This window comes from Aedes aegypti, chromosome 3 (assembly GCF_002204515.2).
Source record: "Aedes aegypti strain LVP_AGWG chromosome 3, AaegL5.0 Primary Assembly, whole genome shotgun sequence".
In the NCBI taxonomy this organism is placed as follows: domain Eukaryota; kingdom Metazoa; phylum Arthropoda; class Insecta; order Diptera; family Culicidae; genus Aedes; species Aedes aegypti.
The window spans coordinates 123,387,950-123,410,733 of record NC_035109.1 but is presented as its reverse complement, the minus strand read 5'-3'; the positions used below and the strand labels follow the sequence as shown (position 1 = coordinate 123,410,733).

At 37.9% G+C, this 22,784-nt stretch overlaps 1 protein-coding gene across 8 annotated transcripts in view; it reads right to left on the bottom strand.

The window, feature by feature from the left end:
- Nucleotides 1–11,769: 11,769 nt before the first annotated feature.
- LOC5569098 (regulator of G-protein signaling loco) overlaps nt 11,770–22,784 on the bottom strand; it is a 171,367-nt gene continuing 160,352 nt past the window's right edge. For 7 of the 8 annotated variants that reach the window (XM_021848790.1, XM_021848791.1, XM_021848787.1 and 4 more), the window contains 2 exons: nt 21,198–21,695; nt 11,770–12,563 (listed from right to left, as the gene is read on the bottom strand). In XM_021848790.1, the coding sequence (XP_021704482.1) occupies nt 11,815–12,563; nt 21,198–21,695 (1,247 nt within the window). In that variant the 3' untranslated portion in view covers nt 11,770–11,814. Of the gene's footprint in view, nt 12,564–21,009; nt 21,099–21,197; nt 21,696–22,784 lie in introns of all 8 variants that reach the window. The other variant, XM_021848792.1, reaches the window with a different exon arrangement.

Sequence of the window (22,784 nt, the reverse complement as noted above, 5' to 3'; positions counted from 1 at the left end):
GACAGACTAGGCCCACATGAACACTGTTTCTTTTCTTAGTATTGTGACGTGGTAGTTTTAGAAAAAAATCCCATATTCCCTGTTTTCCTTACAATGGAAGAGTTTTAAAATCACCCAATCCCTTGTTTTATAAAAGTTATGCGTTATGTTCTTCTCAATGAATAACAATAACGGTTGCCACGAGATGAACAGTGTACTGTGATCAAACAACGTTATTTGAACTTGAACACGGCTCTCGTGAGCACAAGCTTTGAACAGAACATGAACAGAACGCGTTCAAATGCATCTCTGCCGTGGGGCAGAGTTAGATTTTTATAAGACAATATTTTGTAAAGCCTTTTCAATACATTTTTGTATTTTGCTACTTGATTAATTCTTTCAAGCCTTGCTGAGACAACAATCATTGCTTTGAATGCTGCTAATATTTCAACATACCGTAAGGACGCCATTCACCGCTCATTTAACCGCATTTTAACACATTAAATTCTGTCAAATATAGGTTTTTCGATATTTTTCGCAACTTTTTGCACTAGACGCAAGATAAAACATTTGTTTTTGTAGGAAAGAAGTTGAAATGTGAACAACGTATAATGGTACCGAATAACATGTATGCCAATGATACATGTGTAGGGTGCCATTCACCGCTCATCCTAAGTATGAGGTTCTATATACACAACTAGTTGGAATTAATTTACTTTCATTAGCTGGTTGTTATCTTTGTACTATAGCACAACAACATATTAAAGCGTGACAGCTAAGAAGCATTTTTCGATCTGCCATAATAAAATCATTGTTCGACTCATGATAACCGCCTTAAACAGCCTAAAATTATTTTTTATGAATAGTATATAATATTAAATCATATGAATTTCATTCTGATACAATCCATTCTGATATACTAATACATGTTGACTTTTATTGCGAAAATTTGTTCAGATTTTTCAAAATAATTCAATGAGCGGTGAATGGAGCATGAACGGCGTCCTTACGGTACATTTAGTTTTTACAAACACTGGATTTTTTTTCGAGATATGATCGTAAAATGATTACCGTAAGGACGCCATTCACCGCTCATTTAACAGCATTTCAACATGTTTAGTTCTGCCAAAAATAGGCTATTTCCCCAATGTTTTGCACTAGACGCAAGATAAAACATTTGTTTTTGTAGGAAAAAAGTTGAAATGTGAAAAATGTGTAATGGTACCGAATGACATGTAAGCCAATGGTACAGGATTAGGGCCCCATTTACCGCTCATCCTAAGTATGAGGCCCTATATACAGCACTAGTAAGAATTGATTTAATGTCATTAGCTGGTTGTACTTGTTCTTTGTACTAGAGTACGACTACATATTAACAGTGGCAAACTTTCAATATTTTGCATATAAATGTTTCCTAAAAAATTTGCATATTAATGTAATAGCATTATAGGAAATTATAGCAGCCACAGCATTATAGGAAACGTAATTAATACATGTCATAAATGATTCGATTTAAACAATTTCTTCAAACACATACCTATCAAACACTGACTCATCACCAATACCACTAGGCTTATGTCTTTACCTGTGACCATGTACTTCGTTTTGGTAGAATTGTTGGTCAGGACTCTTCTCACTGTTGAAGTGTTTAATATTAGCGTGAACATATTACGCATTCAATAGTTGTTTTAATTAATAGTGTAATTCCGCTTAACGGAAACCAACACTATCAAGTGTAATGACTAACTGATTCACTTATACGAATGCAGACGAAGGTCTGATCGATCATAATAATAAACCTACGAGTCAGTAGATTCTGAAACCTAGCTGAGTACAGATCGCCTTTTTATTTCATTCCATCACAGTTCTCGCGCTTTATCTTTAGCCTCGGTTCAAGTCAGTTGTAGTTAAAACGTGAAATCTTTCTCTTTTCTCGGACTTATCAGTTGGCGACGAGGGTAAAAGTGTATAGTGAAAGTGCTGGGGAAATAGTGAATTTCTTCAACACCGACGGAGTGACGGACGTCATTACGCAGCAGTAGCAGCAGCAGCAGAAAATTTCGTGGAGTCCCCTTGTGAGCGTGATTTTCCGACGGCCACCATCGCTGCGATTGGTAATTGATTGTCCGCTTCCTCGCACCGTGCAGTGGTGACACTTCATTCCGGTGTGACAGTGATAATTGTTCACCGGGATCGGCCATCGCTGTGCACCCTTCCGTGCTTCTGGCATTCCAATAAAACCATCAAGGCTGTCGTATTGAACCAGTTTGATCGACCTCTGGATCGACCGATTCTTCGTTTATCCGCCTTGGCCATTTCTGGTTTGTAAACCTTCACGTCAACTGACGGCTTGCGTGGTTGCCGAAGGGCGAAGACCGCTAACAGCAAACCCTTATCTCTACCCTTGTCGGCAAAGGCTGAAGGACATTCCGGAAACAATTGTTCTTTTCGGTAGTTGCAACCATTTTCCTTAGATTTTTTTGGTAAATTAAAATGGCCCAAACCAACATCAACAGTACAATAGAACCTTTTCGTAAGGGCAATTCGTTTGGGGATTGGATTGAACGTTTAGGGTTCTTTTTTAACATGAATAAAGTTCCCGACGAAGAAAAGCGGGATCATTTCATTACCTTAAGTGGCCCTACAATTTTTAGGGAACTCAAATTGCTATACCCTAATAGCAATTTAGCTGAAGTTCCTTATAAGGAAATGGTTGACAAATTGAAAGCACGTCTTGATAAGACCGAGTCCGACCTTGTACAAAGATTAAAATTTAATGTAAGAGTGCAGCAGCCGGATGAATCTTTAGAGGATTTCGTGCTGTCTGTCAAACTCCAAGCAGAATTCTACAATTTTGAGAACTTCAAACAGATGGCCATACGCGACCGTATTGTTGCTGGCGTCCGGGACAAATCTCTGCAACAAAGATTGCAGGGTGTCTACTCGTTTACCGAAATGAAATTCCCTGATATTTCCAGGTTTTTCCAGGTTTTACAAAAAAAATCCAGGTTCCAGAAATACTCTAATTTTATATGTCTATGATTTTTTTCACCCCCACTTAGGTCTTAAATCTAGTTTTATTATATGGGTTTAACGTGGTTTACGGCTCAAGCGAAGGTAAAGAAAAAAGCCCTAAAACAAATAAATTACAAGTTTTAAAATATTTTCAATTTAATAGCTATTTATACACTTCTGAACATTATTTAAAGCATGCTGATGCGATTCCAATATCCAATATTACAATATGAACATGCTAACAATACCAAAGCTTAAATTTTATTCAAATTAATTGTATTTTCCAATGATGATGTATTATATTTCGTTTGTTAGAGCTCCGTGAACTGAACGAAACTTTCAAGTACATCAGTATGTTACTTCTTGAAAGTATTTTTAGTACAGATGAATGGTACATATCATTTCCATCGGTCGTTTAGATAACTAAGACAACTTCATGGGCGCAAAAGTAAAACTTTATTTGGATTTGTGGTAATATTTTAAAATAAATACTAAGTTTATCGATGTATTAGCAAGCAATCATACAGTTCTGATCTGCATAAAAGCCAAATTCTTTAAAATATCTTAACATTAACACGGTCATCTGCTACATATTTAAGTAGATATACATATACCCATCTATATTAATACAAATAATCCGTAAAACTTTTGGATCCCGATCCATTTTTTTTTGCGGAAATAGAAACACGAATTATCAAGCCCCTGGGTAATCGCGTTCGACCGTACAGTGAATCCACAATTAAGAATCACCCACAATTTATGAATCAGCCTTCAAAAGACAAAATAACAGTAAAAAATAGCACAAAACATCACGGAAACATTTTCACTTATAATTTATTTTGAGTAAAATTGTTTACGTGATGTTTTGTGTTGATTTTTGTTGTTATTTTGTCATTTAAAGTCAGCTGATTCATAAATTGTGGGCGATTCTTAATTGTGGATCCACTGTATAACATATCACTGTGGTAATTAAAATAAATGTTGAATTTTCGCATTTCATTCGGAAAAGTTCTAAATTATTCATGATTGTTACGAAATTTTCAATTTAACACTTAAGTCGTCGCGCTGTTGTATTTTGTACAACACCGCTGAAAAAACCTCGCTTTTCGTTCACAACAGCAGCACGGTGGTTCTGTCGGTAGCAAACCGCGCGACGACTGGAAGGTTAAAGTTGTACAAATTCCAGAATTCTTTTCGAAAATAGTTTGTTCTAAAACCGAATATTTTCCGATAATTTTAAAAATTGTGCATGAAGCAGGGCTGGTGGTGACTGAGTTTCTTGAAAACAGGAAATTTAGAAACCTCTTTCCAGAAAAAAGACACTAAAAAGTAATCAAAAAGAGACGAAACAGTAATCAAAAAGCAAAACGAGACCTAACAGGAACCAGTTTGATCAGACCACATATTTCTCTGAGAATATTTAAAACTTTTTTTTTTCAAATTTCTCGTGACATTACGACGACATACCAACAAATCTGGCATATGCCAGTAAATGACAAACATGTATTATGACGACATTACGATGGGGATTGATTGATATCTTTTTTTGAGATTTTCACTCTCCAAGAATTTCCTAAGGAATTCCTCCAAATATTTTGTTTTGGGTATCTCAAAATAGAATCAAGATTTTTCCAAAAAAAATATCACATACAATACCTCAGGGCTTCCATCAGAAATTCCTATATTTATTACCATTATTTCAGATATTTTTCGAAAAGCCTTTAGTCCTCTAGGATTTTATCCAGTGATTCTCCAATCAGTTTTTCTACAAACATCCTTCAAGACTTTCGTTTAAAACATGTTATAATATTCAACTAGAAACTTCTCCAGATGATTTAAAATTCTCAAGAATTTCTACAACATTGTTCTTTAGATTTTTGTTTAAAGATTTTAACATCAAATTTCTCTGAGGATACCTTCAGGAATTTCTCCAGAGATTGCTCCTAAGATTTCTTCGGAAATTCCTCCATTAATTCTAAAAGATTTCTCAAGGAAGTTTTCGCAACTTTATTCTCGAACATTCTTCCAGGGGTTTTCTTCGTGGAAATTTGAATGAAATTTTCCAGTATGCTGAGAAATTGTTGAGAAAAATTCGTGACGTATTCCTAAAGCAAATTTTAGGGTACTTTCTGTTACAGTTACTTATGTAATTTCTTAGGTCATCTTTGATGGCAAAAGTTTTTAGAAAGAGTCACTCTTGAAGAACTATTAGAAGATTTCCAAAATTATTGCTAAATTATTGCTAAGATAATTGAAAAATATAAAAGAAAAAATCAAATCTCGCAGGATATTATGAAGGAACTCCTGAAAAAACAGGACGAAATTCCTAAAAAAAATGTGAAGGAATTATTGTTACTACAATCGTAGGATCTCATGAAAAAATGTTGGAGTGTTAACTGGTGTGGAACCTTAAATGAACTTTTCAATATTCCATGGGAATTTTTTGAGAATTCATTCAAAACGTTTGGATGAACTCCAAAATTCCTTGGAAAAAACGCTGGAGAAAATACTAGAAAAAAAATCTAAAGAAACTTAATAATGAAAACAGGTCGAATATAAGGAATTATTTGTAATGTTCTTAATAGATTCATTCGAATAACTCCTCGAAGAACTTTGGAGCTATTCTTTGGAATAACCGTAGATAAAATGGCGTTGAAATTCTTGTCGGGTTTTCTTGGAAGAAATTCTGTGGGAAACTTTGGATATCTCTTAGATTAACGACTGTAGAATTCGGTTGAAAAGTTAGTGAAAAAGTATCTGGAAGAAGTCCTAGGATAGACTTTGTTCACAGGGAATACCCTGAGAAAATTACTAGAGGTAGTAACGTTGAAATGCTCAATCCTGAAGCAATTTCTGGAGAAATTCCTGTAAGCATCCTACGAAAAAATGCTGAAGAAATTGGTAGAGGAAGGATGAAATCTCTGGAGCAACCACAAGGATAATTCCTGAAACTGTTCTCGAGAAATATGAGAAGAAATTTTGTATCTTAATTATCTGCAAGCAAGATAATGGAAAAAGAGACTTTAGAGACTATTTTGGTTAAAATAGAGACTTCAGACCCCTTTCACGGTGTGCTGGAACACACATATTATCGAACTCGCATGAACCTCCGATCTTTTTTCACTAAAAGTTAGCCTTTATAGTCAAGAAAAGCTTGCGGAATATTAAAAATCTTTCATCGGCAAAAAATTGAAAAAAGTCGATTTTTGTATTTTTACCCTTCTCCCATATATGAGTTCATAGGAGAATATTAGAGTTACACTAATTTTGATGCATTGCAATAGCTCAAAGACTTATTTGATATACCTTGATCACGAATCGATTACAAGACGTTTCAAATTTAGCATAATTTCTACCTACATTCACACAAGGTGACCAGCCCATGGTGGTATGCCGTTTATTAACGACATCGCATTTTTACATAAATTTATTAAGGTAAACATACTACAACTTATCAAGTTTCAATCAATGTTTCCTATTCTACAGAATAATTGAAATCATTGGAGTTCGTTATTGAACATGAACCTTTTTTAAAATGACAGACAATTGTATAATTACATGCAACCATTAAAATAAACCGCCATACAATTATATATGGCAATGTACTGTTTAAATTTTGTATGGTGTGTTCACATCTAGCTGGTCTTGTTATTCACATTTGTTTTGATTGAAAGATGGAGGAAGATTCTACGTAAACCTGTATACGGTATGTCTACATCCAAAACAAGAACGCATACAAATATTGTAAAATATCGTTACATATACAGGGTTTATACAAAAAATGTAAGATGTGAAAAAAAAAACTATGATAGTCTTATATTTCTTGTATGAGTAACAATATTATATAATACTTGTAAAGTTGTCATGCAGATTTAAATGGAAATCTTGCAGCCGCTGGTTGGGTGCGTTTGCTAAAACCTCACATCATTAACGTATCCCTAGTTACATTCATATACTTAAAACTAAATACATACCATCAAACGGGGTAACTTTGATAGTTTTTTTTAGAGAAAATCTAAATATTTTATTTCTTATTTGTAAAACAAGCACTGGTTTGTTAGTTATCGATTGCACATGAAAGATTGCATAACGGTTCGATCTTAATGAATCTATAGTTTTTCATATAATCGAAAGTCAGTTTTTGGTAATGGGGTAACATTGATAATGAGTAGATAAGCACATGAAAATCCAAAACAAACTATTGTTTGACATCATCACAGTTTGAATTGGATTGGAGAATGTTACCCTTCCAGTCGTCGCGCGGTTTGCCACGTGGTGGTTCTGACCCACGCTACTGTTGGGAACGAAGAGCGAGGGTTTTCCACCAGTGTTGTACAGAATACAACAGCGCGACGACTGAAGTGTTAAAAGAGAAACTGGATTAGATTTTATCAATTAAAGTACAGAATTTATTGAACAAGAAACATCTTTAAAACGGTTTTCAGTCAAAGCAAACATGATAAACACCATCATAAATTGATAATAATGGGTATAAAAGTATATATCTGAATAAATATCTATCGATAATCATGTTTCGACATTGAATTCACCATAAATCAATCGTTTTTGGAACATGAATGAGTATAAATCGAATGAATCCCGTAAAGTACATGAGGCGTTGCATACCTCTAGGCTTTTAAAGTTATATGGGAATTTGTGACTTTGATTACGAAAATGATTCCAAATTGTAAAACTGTTTTTCCCTATGAGGTTTGATACCGGATTCATGTTCTACTATAGGTAGGCCATCAAGCATACGTACCAAACTCATTGTAGTTTCATGAAATAGTGATAGTAAAACAGATAGGCCTTTTCATGTGACAGGTCCGTCTATGCATTTGTTTACATCGGTGGAGGACCGGTACATACACGAGGCTATCATTTTCATAGAAGAACTGTCAAAGAGCTTCCCGATCAGCTGTTTTGGGACGTCATGTGAATAGGCCTATTGTTTGTGAGCGTTTTGAAAGTACCAAAGTCTCATCATTTTTAAATATTCGAATATAAAGCCTCAAATACTCTCGATTGGCACGAAAACAGCTCAGAGGTGAAGTGTCACACTGATACCCCTTAGTGTCGTATTCGTTTTGCTTAACTGAATAACATAATTTTTATTTTTTTGTTTAGTACGTTGCGGATCCCGCTCTATCAAAGTTAGCCGCATTTTCAAAGATACCTCGTTTTACGATACTAAAATGTATGTGTCCATTATGGATATTGAAATTGTTGTGTCTATTTCGCAAAATTTGCCCCCTCCATAAGTGCGAAGTCTTGAATAAAAGTGCTGAACTACGTTGGATCGATTTGTCATCGTCGCCATATTTATTATTCATCCTATGACAAATAATTGGAGTGATGACATAATGTCGATCCGAAGTAATCCAGCCCTTTTACTCAAAATCAGGCACTTCAAACCCCAAATATAATGTGCGCATTGCATTTGAGTAGATTAGTGACAGCACAAAACTTGTATCACGATGAGCTTGAGACCACTTTAAGGCTATATAAGCCGTTTACTGTTAATCATGTTATAGTGAACCCTCTCTCAAGACTTTTGCGCGTATAAGCACATGAATACAGCCTATACTGCCATGTGTATCCATTTCTGGGAATTCCTATTCTGATTAGAAAACTTTACCGTATACGTAAAATATTACTTATTTGATTCAGAAAGAAGAATACAAAGCGTTCGTTTGAGCTTTTCTGAAGTGAAAAGTGAAATTTCCATTATATAAAATACGGCATACCACCATGGGCTGGTCATATTGTGTGAGTGTATGTAGGAAATGATGCTTAATTTAAAACATCTAAGAATTCATTCATGTTAAAGATATGTCAAATTGATCATTAAGCCGTTAAAAGTCATCATAATAGTGTATCTCTAATATTATCCTATGAACTCATATATGGGAGAAGGGTAAAAATACAAAAATCGTCTTTTTCCAATATTTTGCCGATGAAAGATTTTTTAATATTCTGCAAGCTTCTTTTGACTATCAAGGCTAACTTTTAGTGAAAAAAGATCGGAGGTTCATGCAAGTTCGATAATATGTGTGTTCCAGCACACCGTGCCTTTTATCAAAAATAAACTTTTTAGAGACTTGCATAAAAATGGTAATAAACCTGCTACCAGCCCTTGATATGTTAATCTTTCACTAAATAAATAAAGAGACATTAAAAACATCAATCATGTTTTGATGAGCTGATAAAAATTCATACTTAAAAGGATCTTCATTGAATAGCTCATATAGTGCTTATCAGTGCGGCGCAGCCGAAATTTTTTTTCGAATGAAGAGAGTTTTCTGGCAAATAATGGTAGCTTTGGATTATGACGCAAAAATCCATTGTCGTTAACATATTCTATCATGAATTACTGCCTCAAAGTAATTTCCCTGATTGTGATCAAAATTCCCTGAGAATTCCAGGTTTTTTCCAGGTTGAATAAAATTCCCGGATAATTCCAGGTTTTCCAGGTTTTTCCAGGTAGTAGACACCCTGGATTGTTAAATGAGGAGAAGCTAACATTAGAAACGGCAGAAAAACTGATTGCCACTTGGGAAATCGCCAGAAATAATGCTAAGAATATGGACTACAGCAACAGTACGGAACAGATTGCATCTTTGAAGGCTTCTGGGTTTCCTGGGGCCAGATTGCACAAATTAGCGACGACAATGGAAGCAGCGGCGAGGGCCAATTCCAGTGCGAAAGTTGATCAATTTCGTGGACCGGTCAAAAGCCGATTAGGATATTCCCCTTACAAAAAAGATAGGTGGCAACACAAGCAGTGGCAGACCAGAAGTCGTGGAAATGGCAAGGAGGAAAGAAACCGTCCTGATTACTCACAGATGGTGTGCGATTTTTGCGGTGTCAAGGGGCACATTAAACGAAGGTGCTTCAAGCTGAAAAATATGCAAAGGGATGCCGTGAATATGATTGACCCTGATACTTCTGGTTCCAACCCGGACGATTTTTTGAGTAATATGGTCAGCAGAATGCGAGCGGATTCAGACAGTGAGAATGATGCGGAGGATTCAAATTGGAAGCGTGGTAACAATGGCTCATCAAGAACAGCTTCGCGTGTGTAGAGGTGGCGATTCCCAGGAAAAACCTAACATAAGGGTGGTCCGGCGACAGCCGGGGGCAGACAAGGACAAGGATTCGAGCCAAGAATTTTTCGGATTTCCCGAGGATGAGGTTCAGAAGGAGAAGCGATACGTCAGAAAAAGGAAGTGCACCGAGAAGGTAGAGCATACGCCAGAACTTGCTCCCCGACGTTCTAAACGACAACGAACGGACAAGCGCAATGATGATTTTGTGTATGCGAAGTAGTGATAGTCGTGATGTAGTCATAATGATTCTTAAGTTCGATCTGAATATTTTTTTTTATTTGTATTTGAAATTGTAATTCTATCTGAACATGAATTAACATAGCTCTAAATGTTGATTGATATTGTAATATGAATTCGAAACTTCTTCAAAGGGGGAAGGACTGAAGTGTTTAATATTAGCGTGAACATATTACGCATTCAATAGTTGTTTTAATTAATAGTGTAATTCCGCTTAACGGAAACCAACACTATCAAGTGTAATGACTAACTGATTCACTTATACGAATGCAGACGAAGGTCTGATCGATCATAATAATAAACCTACGAGTCAGTAGATTCTGAAACCTAGCTGAGTACAGATCGCCTTTTTATTTCATTCCATCACAGTTCTCGCGCTTTATCTTTAGCCTCGGTTCAAGTCAGTTGTAGTTAAAACGTGAAATCTTTCTCTTTTCTCGGACTTATCAACTGTCTCCCTCTTCAGATGCACGCCAGATCTCATAATAACACCCTAGAGTCAAGGGCCTTGACTCTTGAGTGCAATGTTGAACAGTTAACCCTCTAATACCCAACCCCGTCTTTAGACGGGGTACACTTTGGAATTTTGTGTATTTTTTCGTAGCTCAGAAATCAAAATGATTTTATTTGTGGCTTTAACCTTGACTCATAACATGCATATAAGAAAAGTTTTTATGACTTTTGAAACTTTTTTCTATTTTTGAAAATTGTTTGAAAAATTGTATTCCTATATAACCTTCAAATGCCTGGGGTTCATTCAACGTGTAATATAAAAATGCAAACCTTTTATATTTTTCTACGATCAACCTATTACAGAAGAAGAGCTTGGTGGTATTAACATAATTTTAAACCTGATTTTCCGTTAATTACACGGAAAATAAAAAATATCATAGAAAAAAATTAAAAATTTCATATTTTTAAAAGTACCCTGAAAACCTAAATTTTTATTATTGCCAAAAATCAGTAACCAGAAGAGGCTTCAAGAAAAAATGAAAAAGGATAGGGATGTTCAAAAATTTGGGTATTAGAGGGTTAATCCGATAGTGCATCTCTTTACTTCAATCCGTCTCTAACGTAATTTCGAGGATGACATCCCTTGAACAATCCGAACACGTCTTGATTTCAAATCGTCCAGCGTTACTAAAATGGTCCATAACTTTCTCGCATATAACTAAACTACAACTAATCTATGTCTTGTGATATTGGCATCAAAACAATAAAGATTTGTTTTTTTTATAAAAATTATATTTTAAATATATAAATCTTCATATGTACATAGTGAAGTGCGAAAAAATCTGAAATAATACGGACATTCGACAGAAAAATAAATAAAATTTGCTCATGAAAAATACGCGCATAGTTTTAGGATACGTACAAACAGCTTTAAAAGCGTATTATCGCATAAAAAATCTCGTCACTCTTATTACAGTTAGTTAATCAACCATTATACATCCTAGCATATCTCATTCCTTTTTTACACGAAGCTGCTTGTTGCATGGTCAAGAAAAACGCTTCTCGCCTGTGACTGTTGTGGCTGCTGCTTTTGTTGTTGCGGCTGGGAATGCCGTTCCAGCGAGCCCCCCTGCTGACCAGACGACCGCCTGTCTTTACCACTGCCGTTACTATTACCGTTACTTACACCGTTTTGACTACTAGTACTGTTACCGCTAATACCGTTCCCATTTGAGCTAGTGGATAAGTTACATAAACTGGTACTCATACTGTTGCCAGCTGTGCCAGAGTTACTACTGTTAGATCCTGGTGGCGCGTGGCCCCAGTTGGACGGTTTGATGGGAAGAATTTTTGGCTTCGGTGGCAAAGGTGGTGGCCCTTTCTGGTTGTCCGCATCGCTGCTGCTACTGCTGCTGGTACTGGTGCCCGTATTGCTGCTATTAGTGCTGCTTGAGCTGCCACTGCTGGTACTCGCAGTAAGATGATGGTGGTGCTGTTGCTGCTGCTGCTGAAGATGATGAGCCATGCCCCCAGTAGTGTGATGATGGTGATGGTGGTGGTGATGATGGTGATACGAATGATAATTGCCCGAGGGATTTGCGTCCTGCAGTTCTGTGGAACTGCATCCATTGCTGGGCTGCGAAGGGTCGTAACTTTCACCGGTACTAAGATGAAAATTTGACCCCCGTTGGTGGGAAGAGCGGGCCGAAGGCGATGATTCAGGAGAGGTACATGCATTGCCCGGACCGTGCGTGAATATCATAGTTGTGTCTGCAAAGAAAATAGATACGAAACTTTAGTATGTAATACATTGCAAGTTTTAAGCTTAATCAACAATAATATCACTCAACCACATATATGTGCTACCAATACTGAAGCTAGTGTTCTTACATTGTGACATTGCCGAAAATATATTGAATGTTAGATGGCGCCAGATTTTTTGCTATTCACGTGATGCCTATCGACATATTTCTAGGTATTGCAATGGCTTTTGAAAGGTCTCACCCATTGCCAAAAGTAGCGATCATTAAGTTGTCATGGCTATCAATTGTGACGAATACGTATGTCGGCAATAACTAGAGATGTTCTAAATATTTGACCAATGAAAGATCACAAAAAAATATTTTGCCGTATAATAAATCAAGTTATTCGGCCGAATAGTGATCGAATAACGAACAAACAACAATATTACATATTCTTCTTCTTCTTGGCATTACGCCCTCACTGAGACAGAGCGTGCTTTTCAGCTGTACACACGATCTTTACAGTAACGCCAGTATTGAGAAACGCTTGATGGTCCGAATTAGCACATGGCCGAATTGGACCAGGTTCCCCTACTTATTCGAAGCCCTCCAAGTGTTTCCGTTTCACTTAGTGTTTTTATTATTATTTAAGGTAGGTTTTTGTTATTATTTAAGGTTGGATTGTGGGGTGGTAACTTTCGCAAAGAAAATGAGCTTGTCCCAAAGTATGGAACAACTTTTGAAATGCAAGAATCTTATAAGATTACAATTCCTATAATATCTTCAAACGGTTTCTGGTGTTCGAGAAGTTACGCCCTCAGCCACCACCAGTAGCACCACTAGAAACTACTCCAACATTGACGTGTCACCTATTTGTGTTAACCCAGGGTTGATGAAATGTATTTTTTTAGAAATGTATCGACTATATGGGTGTCGTCCAACCAAATATTGAGTTTTAGAGGCTAGTCTCTTAATATTCGGGCGAAGATACCTTTGGCCAAGTAATAATATCTCAGCTATTTGGTATTCGGCCGAAGGCCAAATAGTTCTATTCGATACATCTCTAGCAATAATTACAATCTCCATTAGATGACCCTATGATGAGATGGTTCGGTGTCAGTACAGGAGATTGATCGCAGGAATCTTGAAGAGAAATCTTAGTGAGCGGTCTTGATTTACAGCTAAATCTTGTCACTCTAATTACAGTTTACATGCAGTTGAATCTCTTTCCAGTGCATACACGCTTAGATTGAAATACAACACGAGTATTTTAATTTCATTCAGAGAGCGTTGTTCTCTCACTTACCACGACCCTAATAACATAAAGGCACCATATTTGACGCGGGTGCAAACCTGACGTATTTTCGAATATACCTATTTCATCACGATTCGATTTCATTTCCAACAGGCACTCAAAAATGAACTTGAAAATGCATCAGACAAGTTCATCAGTTGTTTTGCAAATTATTTGTTGTTTCAGAAATATCCTTTTAGGCAAGATTTTTTGTTCACAATGTGTCTATTTAGAGTTTAAAATATATTTTTATATGGAAATCGTGTACGTTCAATTAGGCACACAGACGAAACAGGCCTATCTGTCAAGATAAGCTATATATAAGAGTTTAAAGGTATTTGCTCGCCTTACTAGTGATGTTTGCTATTTTGCTTTCTTCTTTTGCAAAAGTGAAGGAAAGTGTTAAAATTCAATGCGTGTTATTCTTAAACGCAAGCAAGCATTCATAAGAATTGAGATGCAAACTATGTCTCAGTTGGAACGTAACGCCAGGAAGCCACAAATTAAAATGTAGTCTTCGGTAAAGTTTTAGCTGAGAAAATTTCAATGTTCTGTAAATCAACTCGCATGATTATTTATGAAAAACCTAGGAAGAACCATAAATTTTTAATGGACACAAATTTTTAGGAGGCTAGTAGATCAATTAAGTTGACACAAGTTTAAAGTACTGGACATGGCATGACCGGGTAATGCGGTCTGGTATGATTTACATTCTGTGTCAAAGGTAATAATCTAATACTGTTCTCCCCTACAAAATGTCCGAAATGGTGGATCTGTATTTGATAGCCCGATTTGACTGAAATTTAAATGTTAAACTAACCTTAATTTTTGTATGTAAGGAATTTGTAAAGCCGTATCCGCCGAGTAAATTAGAAAAAAAAATGCTAAAAATGCTGCCATTTCGTCAATTTCTTTCGTCGGATTTGCTTAATTTTAGCTCTAATGAAATTGCATGGATGTGCAGTTTCCAAGGACTATGAGAAATTTTAAAAATATTCACCAATTCGAAGTTATTCCAGTAGTTCACTGGGTTAGATCAGGTAAGAAATGCCTTAACTTCCTTTTTCGTCATTAAGTTAGCAATTTCGGTATAAATCTGACTCCACTTCAATTCGTTTTTTATATTCCCAGTGAACCACGTATCGTATAAGAATGTGCATCCGAAATCACATATTCGTACGTCAAAAATCAGAATCGCACAAGATGCCAAATTAAGCGTTATCAATGTCAACAAAACTTGTACACGATTCATAAACGACAATCTGTGTTGACAACAAAACATGTCGAAAATAGTGCAACATAGAATCGCGTTAAGTTGTATAAACTGACAGATCAATCCAGAAAGCATCATATGAAATAGCAATAACTTAGCAAAAATGTGTCGCTGTACATGAAACATGCATTAATATTGGCGAATAATCACTCTGATATGTATCACTGTCCCTAGAAGAAACGCTCCGCTTTCGATGTTGGGTACAAGTTAAACGTAAACAGATTGCATGTTATCAAAACATGCCAATTTTGAGCACGCCTGAAATAAAAGGCAAACATGAGTAATGATTGATAGTTTCGATTAAGTAATTATCATTGCATTTATTACCGATATTCATTGATTGACTCAATTATATTTTTATCTTTATTATAGAGGTTTTCAGCTTTCGCGGGATTGTAGAAAAAAAAATGCTCTTTTACTCGTTGTGGAGAGTTTCTCTCGAGTGAGAGGTAAAAGGGTCTTGGCAAAAGCAGACGCGACCGGCCAAACTCACGAATGTGCCGGCTGGAACAACGTCCGCGGAATTAGAGTCCTCTCCATCCGACATCTCACGTCCGTTCTCGTCGACTATAATCGAAAGACTACCACGAGTTTTCCGTCTGCTTTTGCCAAGACCCTTTTACCTCTCACTCGAGAGAAACTCTCCACAACGAGTAAAAGAGCATTTTTTTTCTACAATCCCGCTTCCCTAATATTCCGTTATAAAGCCTAACATTTCAAAAGGTACTATTCATAAATGATGACATTATTAACGCTCCGTTAATATAGATCAACATATTATAATGTTTTATTCATAATTATAAGATAGGTATCTTTATGTAAGAGATTTGCAGCCCGGAACTGACTCATCTATCTTCATAATTGATCATAATGGTGATTACTTCGCCAATGTCGCGACCGGCCAAACTCACGAATGTGCCGGCTGGAACGTCCGTTCTCGTCGATTATATTCGAAAGACGGCTTCTTCTATACCACAGGTGTTTTCTTGGATATTGAGGGTGCCTTTGACAACGTGTCTTTCGATACCATATTGGAAGCAGCACGAAACCATGGGCTACCTACAATGATTACCAATTGGATTCATCAAATGCTCAAAAACCGACATCTCTTCTCGACATTGCGTCAAGCAGCGATTCGAAAATTGAGTGTTTGCGGATGCCTCCAAGGGGGAGTCTTGTCACCACTTTTGTGGAATCTCGTAGCAGATACGCTATTGAGGCAACTCAATAATAGCGGTTTTCCAACATATGGATTTGCCGACGACTATCTAGCTCTGATAGTTGTTATGTGCATAAGCACCCTATTCGACCTGATGCAAAGTACTCTTCAGGTAGTCGAGGGTTGGTGTCGCCAATATATCCTTTCGGTTAACCCGAATAAAACATCTATTGTTCTGTTTACGGAAAGACGAAACCGCGATGGAATTCGACCTTTACGTCTTTTTGGCACTGAGATTAATGTGACTGATCAAGTAAAGTATGTCGGAGTCATTCTAGTTTCCAAACTTTCATGGACACCTCACATTGATTTCAGAGTCAAAAAAGCTTGCATGGCCTTCGGTCAATGCCGGCGAACCTTTGGTAAAACTTGGGGCCTCAAACCCAAATATATCAAATGGATTTACACAACAGTTGTTCGACCAATATTGGCATATGGATGTCTTGTGTGGTGGCAAAAGGGCGAAGTGAGAATAATCCAATCAAAATTGGGCCATCTCCAAAGGATGTGCTTGATGGCGATGTCTGGTGCGTTCTCTACAACTCCCACAGCAGCGCTCGAGGCCCTTTTCGACGTTGCGCCACTACACATATATCTTAAACAAGAAGCACTTTCTTGCTCTTACCGTTTATGGGTACTGGATCTACTGGAGAAAAATCCAGTGAATCGTAGATCTACACACACTTCGTTGTTTCCACTTTTGGTGAATTGGGACAAAATTGTCCTTGCTCCAAGTGATCTCACAATTGCTTGTCACTTTCCTTACAGGACATTTATCACACAATTCCCTTCACGGGAAGAGTGGACGTCTGGCTATTTGGAAAGAAGTATATCAAACAATATAGTATGTTACACTGATGGCTCCCTTCTTGAAGGTAGAGCTGGTGCAGGAGTAAATTCTCGTGAGCTAAGGCTGAATCAGTTTTACTCACTTGGTAGAAACTGCACCGTTTTTCAGGCGGAAATATTTGCCCTTATGTGTGGAGTGCAATCAGTACTTCAACAGCGCGTAATGGGTAAAGTCATATACTTCTGTTCAGATTGTCAATCTGCTATAAAAGCTCTAGCTTCGGCCAATTCAAGGTCGAAGCTTGTTATCGCATGTCGAACTCAAATTGAGGAACTGAATTCAGTGAACTCTGTAAACCTTGTATGGGTACCTGGCCATTCTTCCATCGTTGGAAATGAATTGGCTGATGAGCTAGCTCGCGATGGAGCATCGCATGACTTCATTGGCCCTGAGCCGGCTATTCCAATTTCGAAGTGCTGGGTGAAGCTTCAGATAAATTCTTGGGCGGCAACTCAGCACAAGCAATATTGGAATAGTTTGGAGTCATGTCGTCAAACAAAATTGTACATTACTGAGCCATCTCCAAGGGTGGCGAAGTATTTAACAAATCTGTCAAAGCAAAATTGCAGTCTCTTGGTCAGAGCGTTGACAGGCCGCTGCCGACTCAACTATCACATGGCAAATATTCAGCGTGCTGACTCATTTGTGTGTGATAGTTGTGACTCCGATTATGGAACTTCGTATCACCTGATATGTAACTGTCCAGTTTTTGCGCAAATGCGATTCCAATTACTTGGTAAACACTTATTAAGTGAAACTGAATTCAGAAGCCTGAATCTTCAGGACATTCCGTTATTCTTAACCCGCTGTGGTAATGAGCTATAGGCTCTCTTTACGCTCATGCGTTTTGCAGTGCCCTTTTAAGGGCGCTGTTCGAACCCATTGTGGTATGGAGCTACATGCTCTCATTTCGCTTATGCGATCTTCCCTCTTCAAGGGACCTTACTCCTATTTCCTCCCATCTTTCCCTTCCCTTTCCTCTCCCATCGGGTAGATGATGAAATAGGCTCAAATATGGCGATGGCACAAATCTCCCAACTGGTGGGGAACGTGCCTTTGGAGCCGGCCTTCTGATACCCGGGACAGACCTATTACATCTCATCGACTGGTGCCAAAAACATTTTTTTATACATTTTTTCAACAGAAATTAAGTGTTTCCTAGCCTAATTTTTAACAACTTTAACAACAAAACCAATATTTAACCTTATGTTTTAGCCATTATTAGACTTTAAATAACGGCCCAATTCAAGAATACGTCATTTGGTGTATTTTCTTGCATGAGCAAAAGCCGGATCCTGATTCCGGAAGTGCTTTCCGGGTAGGAGCCGAGGCCTGTGTTCTTTGGTCTAAATTTCACCCAAAGCAACAATGCGACTACTTGAACGTCAAAAAATCATCTCAGAAGCCCAATGCAAGACATCAACTCTCAATATTACCATGTTTACCATATGGCCAAAGCTGGGTTGGTGAGACAGTTTAACATACGTATTATTTATGCTTGTTACTGATTCACCGAAAATGTTCTCAGGATCCGTTTATTGTCTGGTAAACTGACCAAAATGTCAATTCATGTAGAAGCATGTTCTTACAGCAATGCTGAGACTATTTCATGAAGTTTGAGTAGTCGTTTGTCTGCTGGTTCACCGGAAGTGACCTCCCCAAGTAACATGTGTAGTTGAATTACAGCTTATTCAGCTAAAATGCTGTTTATACAGCCTCTTTTTAGCTGAATAAGCTTTTATTCATCTATCAACGTTACTTGGGTTGGGTTGGAGTCAGATGAATTAACAAATATACAAATACAAATATGGTTAAATTGATCAGTCTAATTCTCTAATTTCACATCTCGGTATCTCTCCATATGTAGGATATTTACATGCTTCAAAGTATTCCTCAATAGTGCATCGTTATCAATTTATGAATCAACCAAGTAACCGTCACGTTTATATTGAGCACTCAAAACATGTGATATTGAAGCATTCATTCATTTATTCAGTTAACATCTAAACAGATAACACTGAATCAACAATTTCACGCCAGAATACTCGGTTCGTGGCCGCATCTGTCCATCCTCGGTTCTGCCCCCCGCTCGTCAAATCGATGCGCACTTGATCCGCCACCTAGCTCGCTGCGCTCCACGCCTTCTTGTACCAACCGAATCCGAAACGAACACCATCTCTGCAGGGTTGCTGTCCGGCATTCTTGCAATATGCCCTGCCCATGGTATCCTTCCAGCTTTGGATACCTTCTGGATACTGGATTTGCCGTAGAGTTGGGCGAGCTCGTGGTTCATCCTTTGCCGCCACACACCGTTTTCCTGCACACCGCCAAAGCACCCGTCTTTCGAAGACTCCAAGTGTTTGCAAGTCCTCCTCGAGCATCGTCCATGTGTTCCTTGACCTCGGCTCCTACTCGGAAAGCATTCCCAAATGTTGCATTCTTGCATTGCTCTGTTACTTAAAGTCATAAAAAGGGCCAAAACCTCTCGTGATATATTGGTTTCATTGTCAAAGTTGTTGAAAATGTAACTAGGGAACACTTACCTCCGGTTGAAAAACATGCCAAGACCTAAACTTCTGGTTGAACATTCCACTCGCAGGAAGTCTAACATCATCGATCATAGTGAAAATCGCTTTCCATTAAACCTATTTGTTTCTGACCATCAGTCGATTGAAAACAAAATATCTGTCCCGGGACTTTGAGGGTTAAACTATCACATTCGGGTGTCAACCTCCATAACTTTCAAGAGCTAACTCAGACATGATCTAACAAACTCATTCCAAGAATGTTGGCCACCTTGAGGACAGGTCCAGTGCATTTGCTGCGAACAGGGTTTTCTACAAAATGGGGAGATTTCGGAGACTGAGGAAACATTCGCTATTATTTTTCGTTTTCTAGGTGGCCAAAACCCTCCTTGGTTTGTCTCGGTCAGTTCTAAAGTTGTTTCCGTGAATGATGAAGTTTGACACCCACATTTGCCAGTTTAGAATAAAAGGAAGGAAGAATAAATAATGCCAGGAAGAATAAAATTGGCTAATCTGGGACCGCTTTAACGGAATCCAAACAATTACCCAAGACCAAAGCTGATAAATTTGTCCAATTTAGTTCACATATGACATTCGTAGTCGAAACTATAAAAAAAGTTCAGTTGGCGTTAGATTTATAACATTTAGCTGGACTAACTACGAACCGGTGGAAATTTCCAGAACTTTTCCAACCAAATTTTTCCAAAAACTAAACATCCAGACAATTCCATTGGAGATAGAACTAAGGAAATCCGTCAAAATCTGATAAAAAACCAGAGTTTTTTTTTCATTTACTCGGCAGATACGGGTTAATTATATCGGTTTGGTAACGACTGTGCTGTACTGCCCATACATGCATGTCAGTCTCATGTTAGCTGGATTTCCTATACACATGGGACAATTATGCGTTTATGGGCAGTGTAGGAGTAGATAATAGCTAGAAACGACAATCACGACTAACCCTTCCATGAGGGGAAAACTAGAAAAATCTGCTGGAAAAAAATAGCACAATCGATTCGAGCTGATATTTACCTTAAATCAGGTAGGTAGCTAAATTAGCTTGAAACTGAAGTACACAATCTAAACACAAATTTTATTGAGCTATCTGTTTCTAACTAATCACGCGTTACTAAACATTTGGAGAAAAAACTACATGTTCATCTAAAATGGAAAGCTACACACAATACACTACTAGGAAACACGACAACTACAGATGCCTTCAATGAACGAACGAAACACAGAAACGTGCTACTTGATGATGGCAGTGCAAAACTGAATGACACAGAACACCCGAGAACCAAGTTGATAAATACCATATCGGCGTCCGGGGATCGACATTGCAAGAAGCAAGGGCACCCTCACTTAACACTCATGATCATCTCGATAACACTTGAAAAGCTGCCTATAGTGTGACATGGTTGAAAAATAAGAAAAACACATTTTCAGTAGCCGCTATACATCGGACAACATCGAAATCCAACGGGGATTGCAGAAAACTCACCTGCATAACTGTTCTCCGATTGCGATCCGTTTCCATTGTCGTCCAACATCAGGGGCGAGGCATTGCATCGCAGTGACAGATTGTTCAAATTGCTTTCACTGGAAGCCGAATGCACCGGGACCGCGCTGGGAGATGTTGGATTGCTCCCACTGCCAAGCCCTCTGGTGCTGGTGATGGACAATCGTGGAGCCGGTTGTGGCCGATTGATTTGCTGCAGCGATCCTCCGTTCGTGCTCGAGCCTAGTGGGAATTCAACGGACGAACTAGTGGTGTATTCCGGCCGCTTAACACCAGGCTTCCGCGTTAGTTTCGTTGCATGTACAGGTCCCCCGGCGGACGTTGACGTCGTCGCAGATGTTGTTGTCGTTGCCGATTGACCACCACTGGTTGTGAAATTTTCCTTATCCTTCAGGAAATCCGGCAGCTCAAAATTGATTTCAGTTCCTCTTTGATCCTCCAACCGAGATCGCTGCGCACGCTTCAAGCCTTCCAGAAGTTCTGCGAGTGGATTAGAATGATTTTTTAATTAAAGCATTATTTTTTACTTATCTTCTTCATTCAGCCAACATACTTTTCACATGCTGGAAAACACACTAAAATGCGCATAACTTTTATGTTTTTCGATAGATTTTGTTCAAAAACTTTTCTAGCTTTCATTCTGCTCTCTTTGAACTCCCCCTCAATCCTCACAAATCATGAGATATTCTTTGAAAGGATAATATGGCCAATTTAGGTACCCCGAAACAATCCGGTATAAGTCCGGAACTATTTGCGTAAATTTAATGGACCTGAAAGTAGCAGTTTTTTTTTTCTCTGAAATTCGGAAATTTTCTACCAAATCTAGGTATCAACAAACGAAAGATTTCAGTGTGTTTTTGAGTCTGTGAAAAGTATGTTGACTTAATGAAAGTAAATACACATAACATTAACCTTTCGGTCGTCGCGAAAATTTTTGTAACGCGAGTAGTCGCGCGTTGTACTTTGTACAACACCCTTGGTTTTGCGAATATCCCAGGAGTCTGACCACTTAGAAAGATGACATCTTTGGCAAAGTTGTTCGGTAGCTCAAGGGCTATCATTATTTTAGCCAAGAAATTTGGGATTTTGCCACTAGGCGGTGCTAGTGAGCATGAAACTTTTGTATCGCAGATCTCAGGATCCTGACCACTTAGAAAGATGGCGTCTTCGGCAAAGTTGCTCGGTAACTTATGGACTATCATTGTTAAAGCTAGTTGATTCAAAATTTTGCTACCAGGTGGCGCTAGTGAGCATAAAACATTTGTTTCGCAAATATCTCAGGAGCCTTATCGCTTAAAAAATGGCGTCTTCGGCAGAGTTGTTCAGTAGCTCAAATTATTTCTTTGTTTAATCCTTAAAGATCGAGATTTTGTAAAATAATGATAGTTCCTGAGCTTCTGAACAACTTTGCTGAAGGTGCCTGTCTAAAAAGTCAAGATCCTGCAGTATCCGCAAAACAAAATTTTAATGCTCACTAGCGCCGCCTTGTGACAAAATGTCCTATTTCTTGGCTCAAATAATGATAGTCCTTGAGCTACTGAACTACTTTGCCGAAGACACTATCTTTCT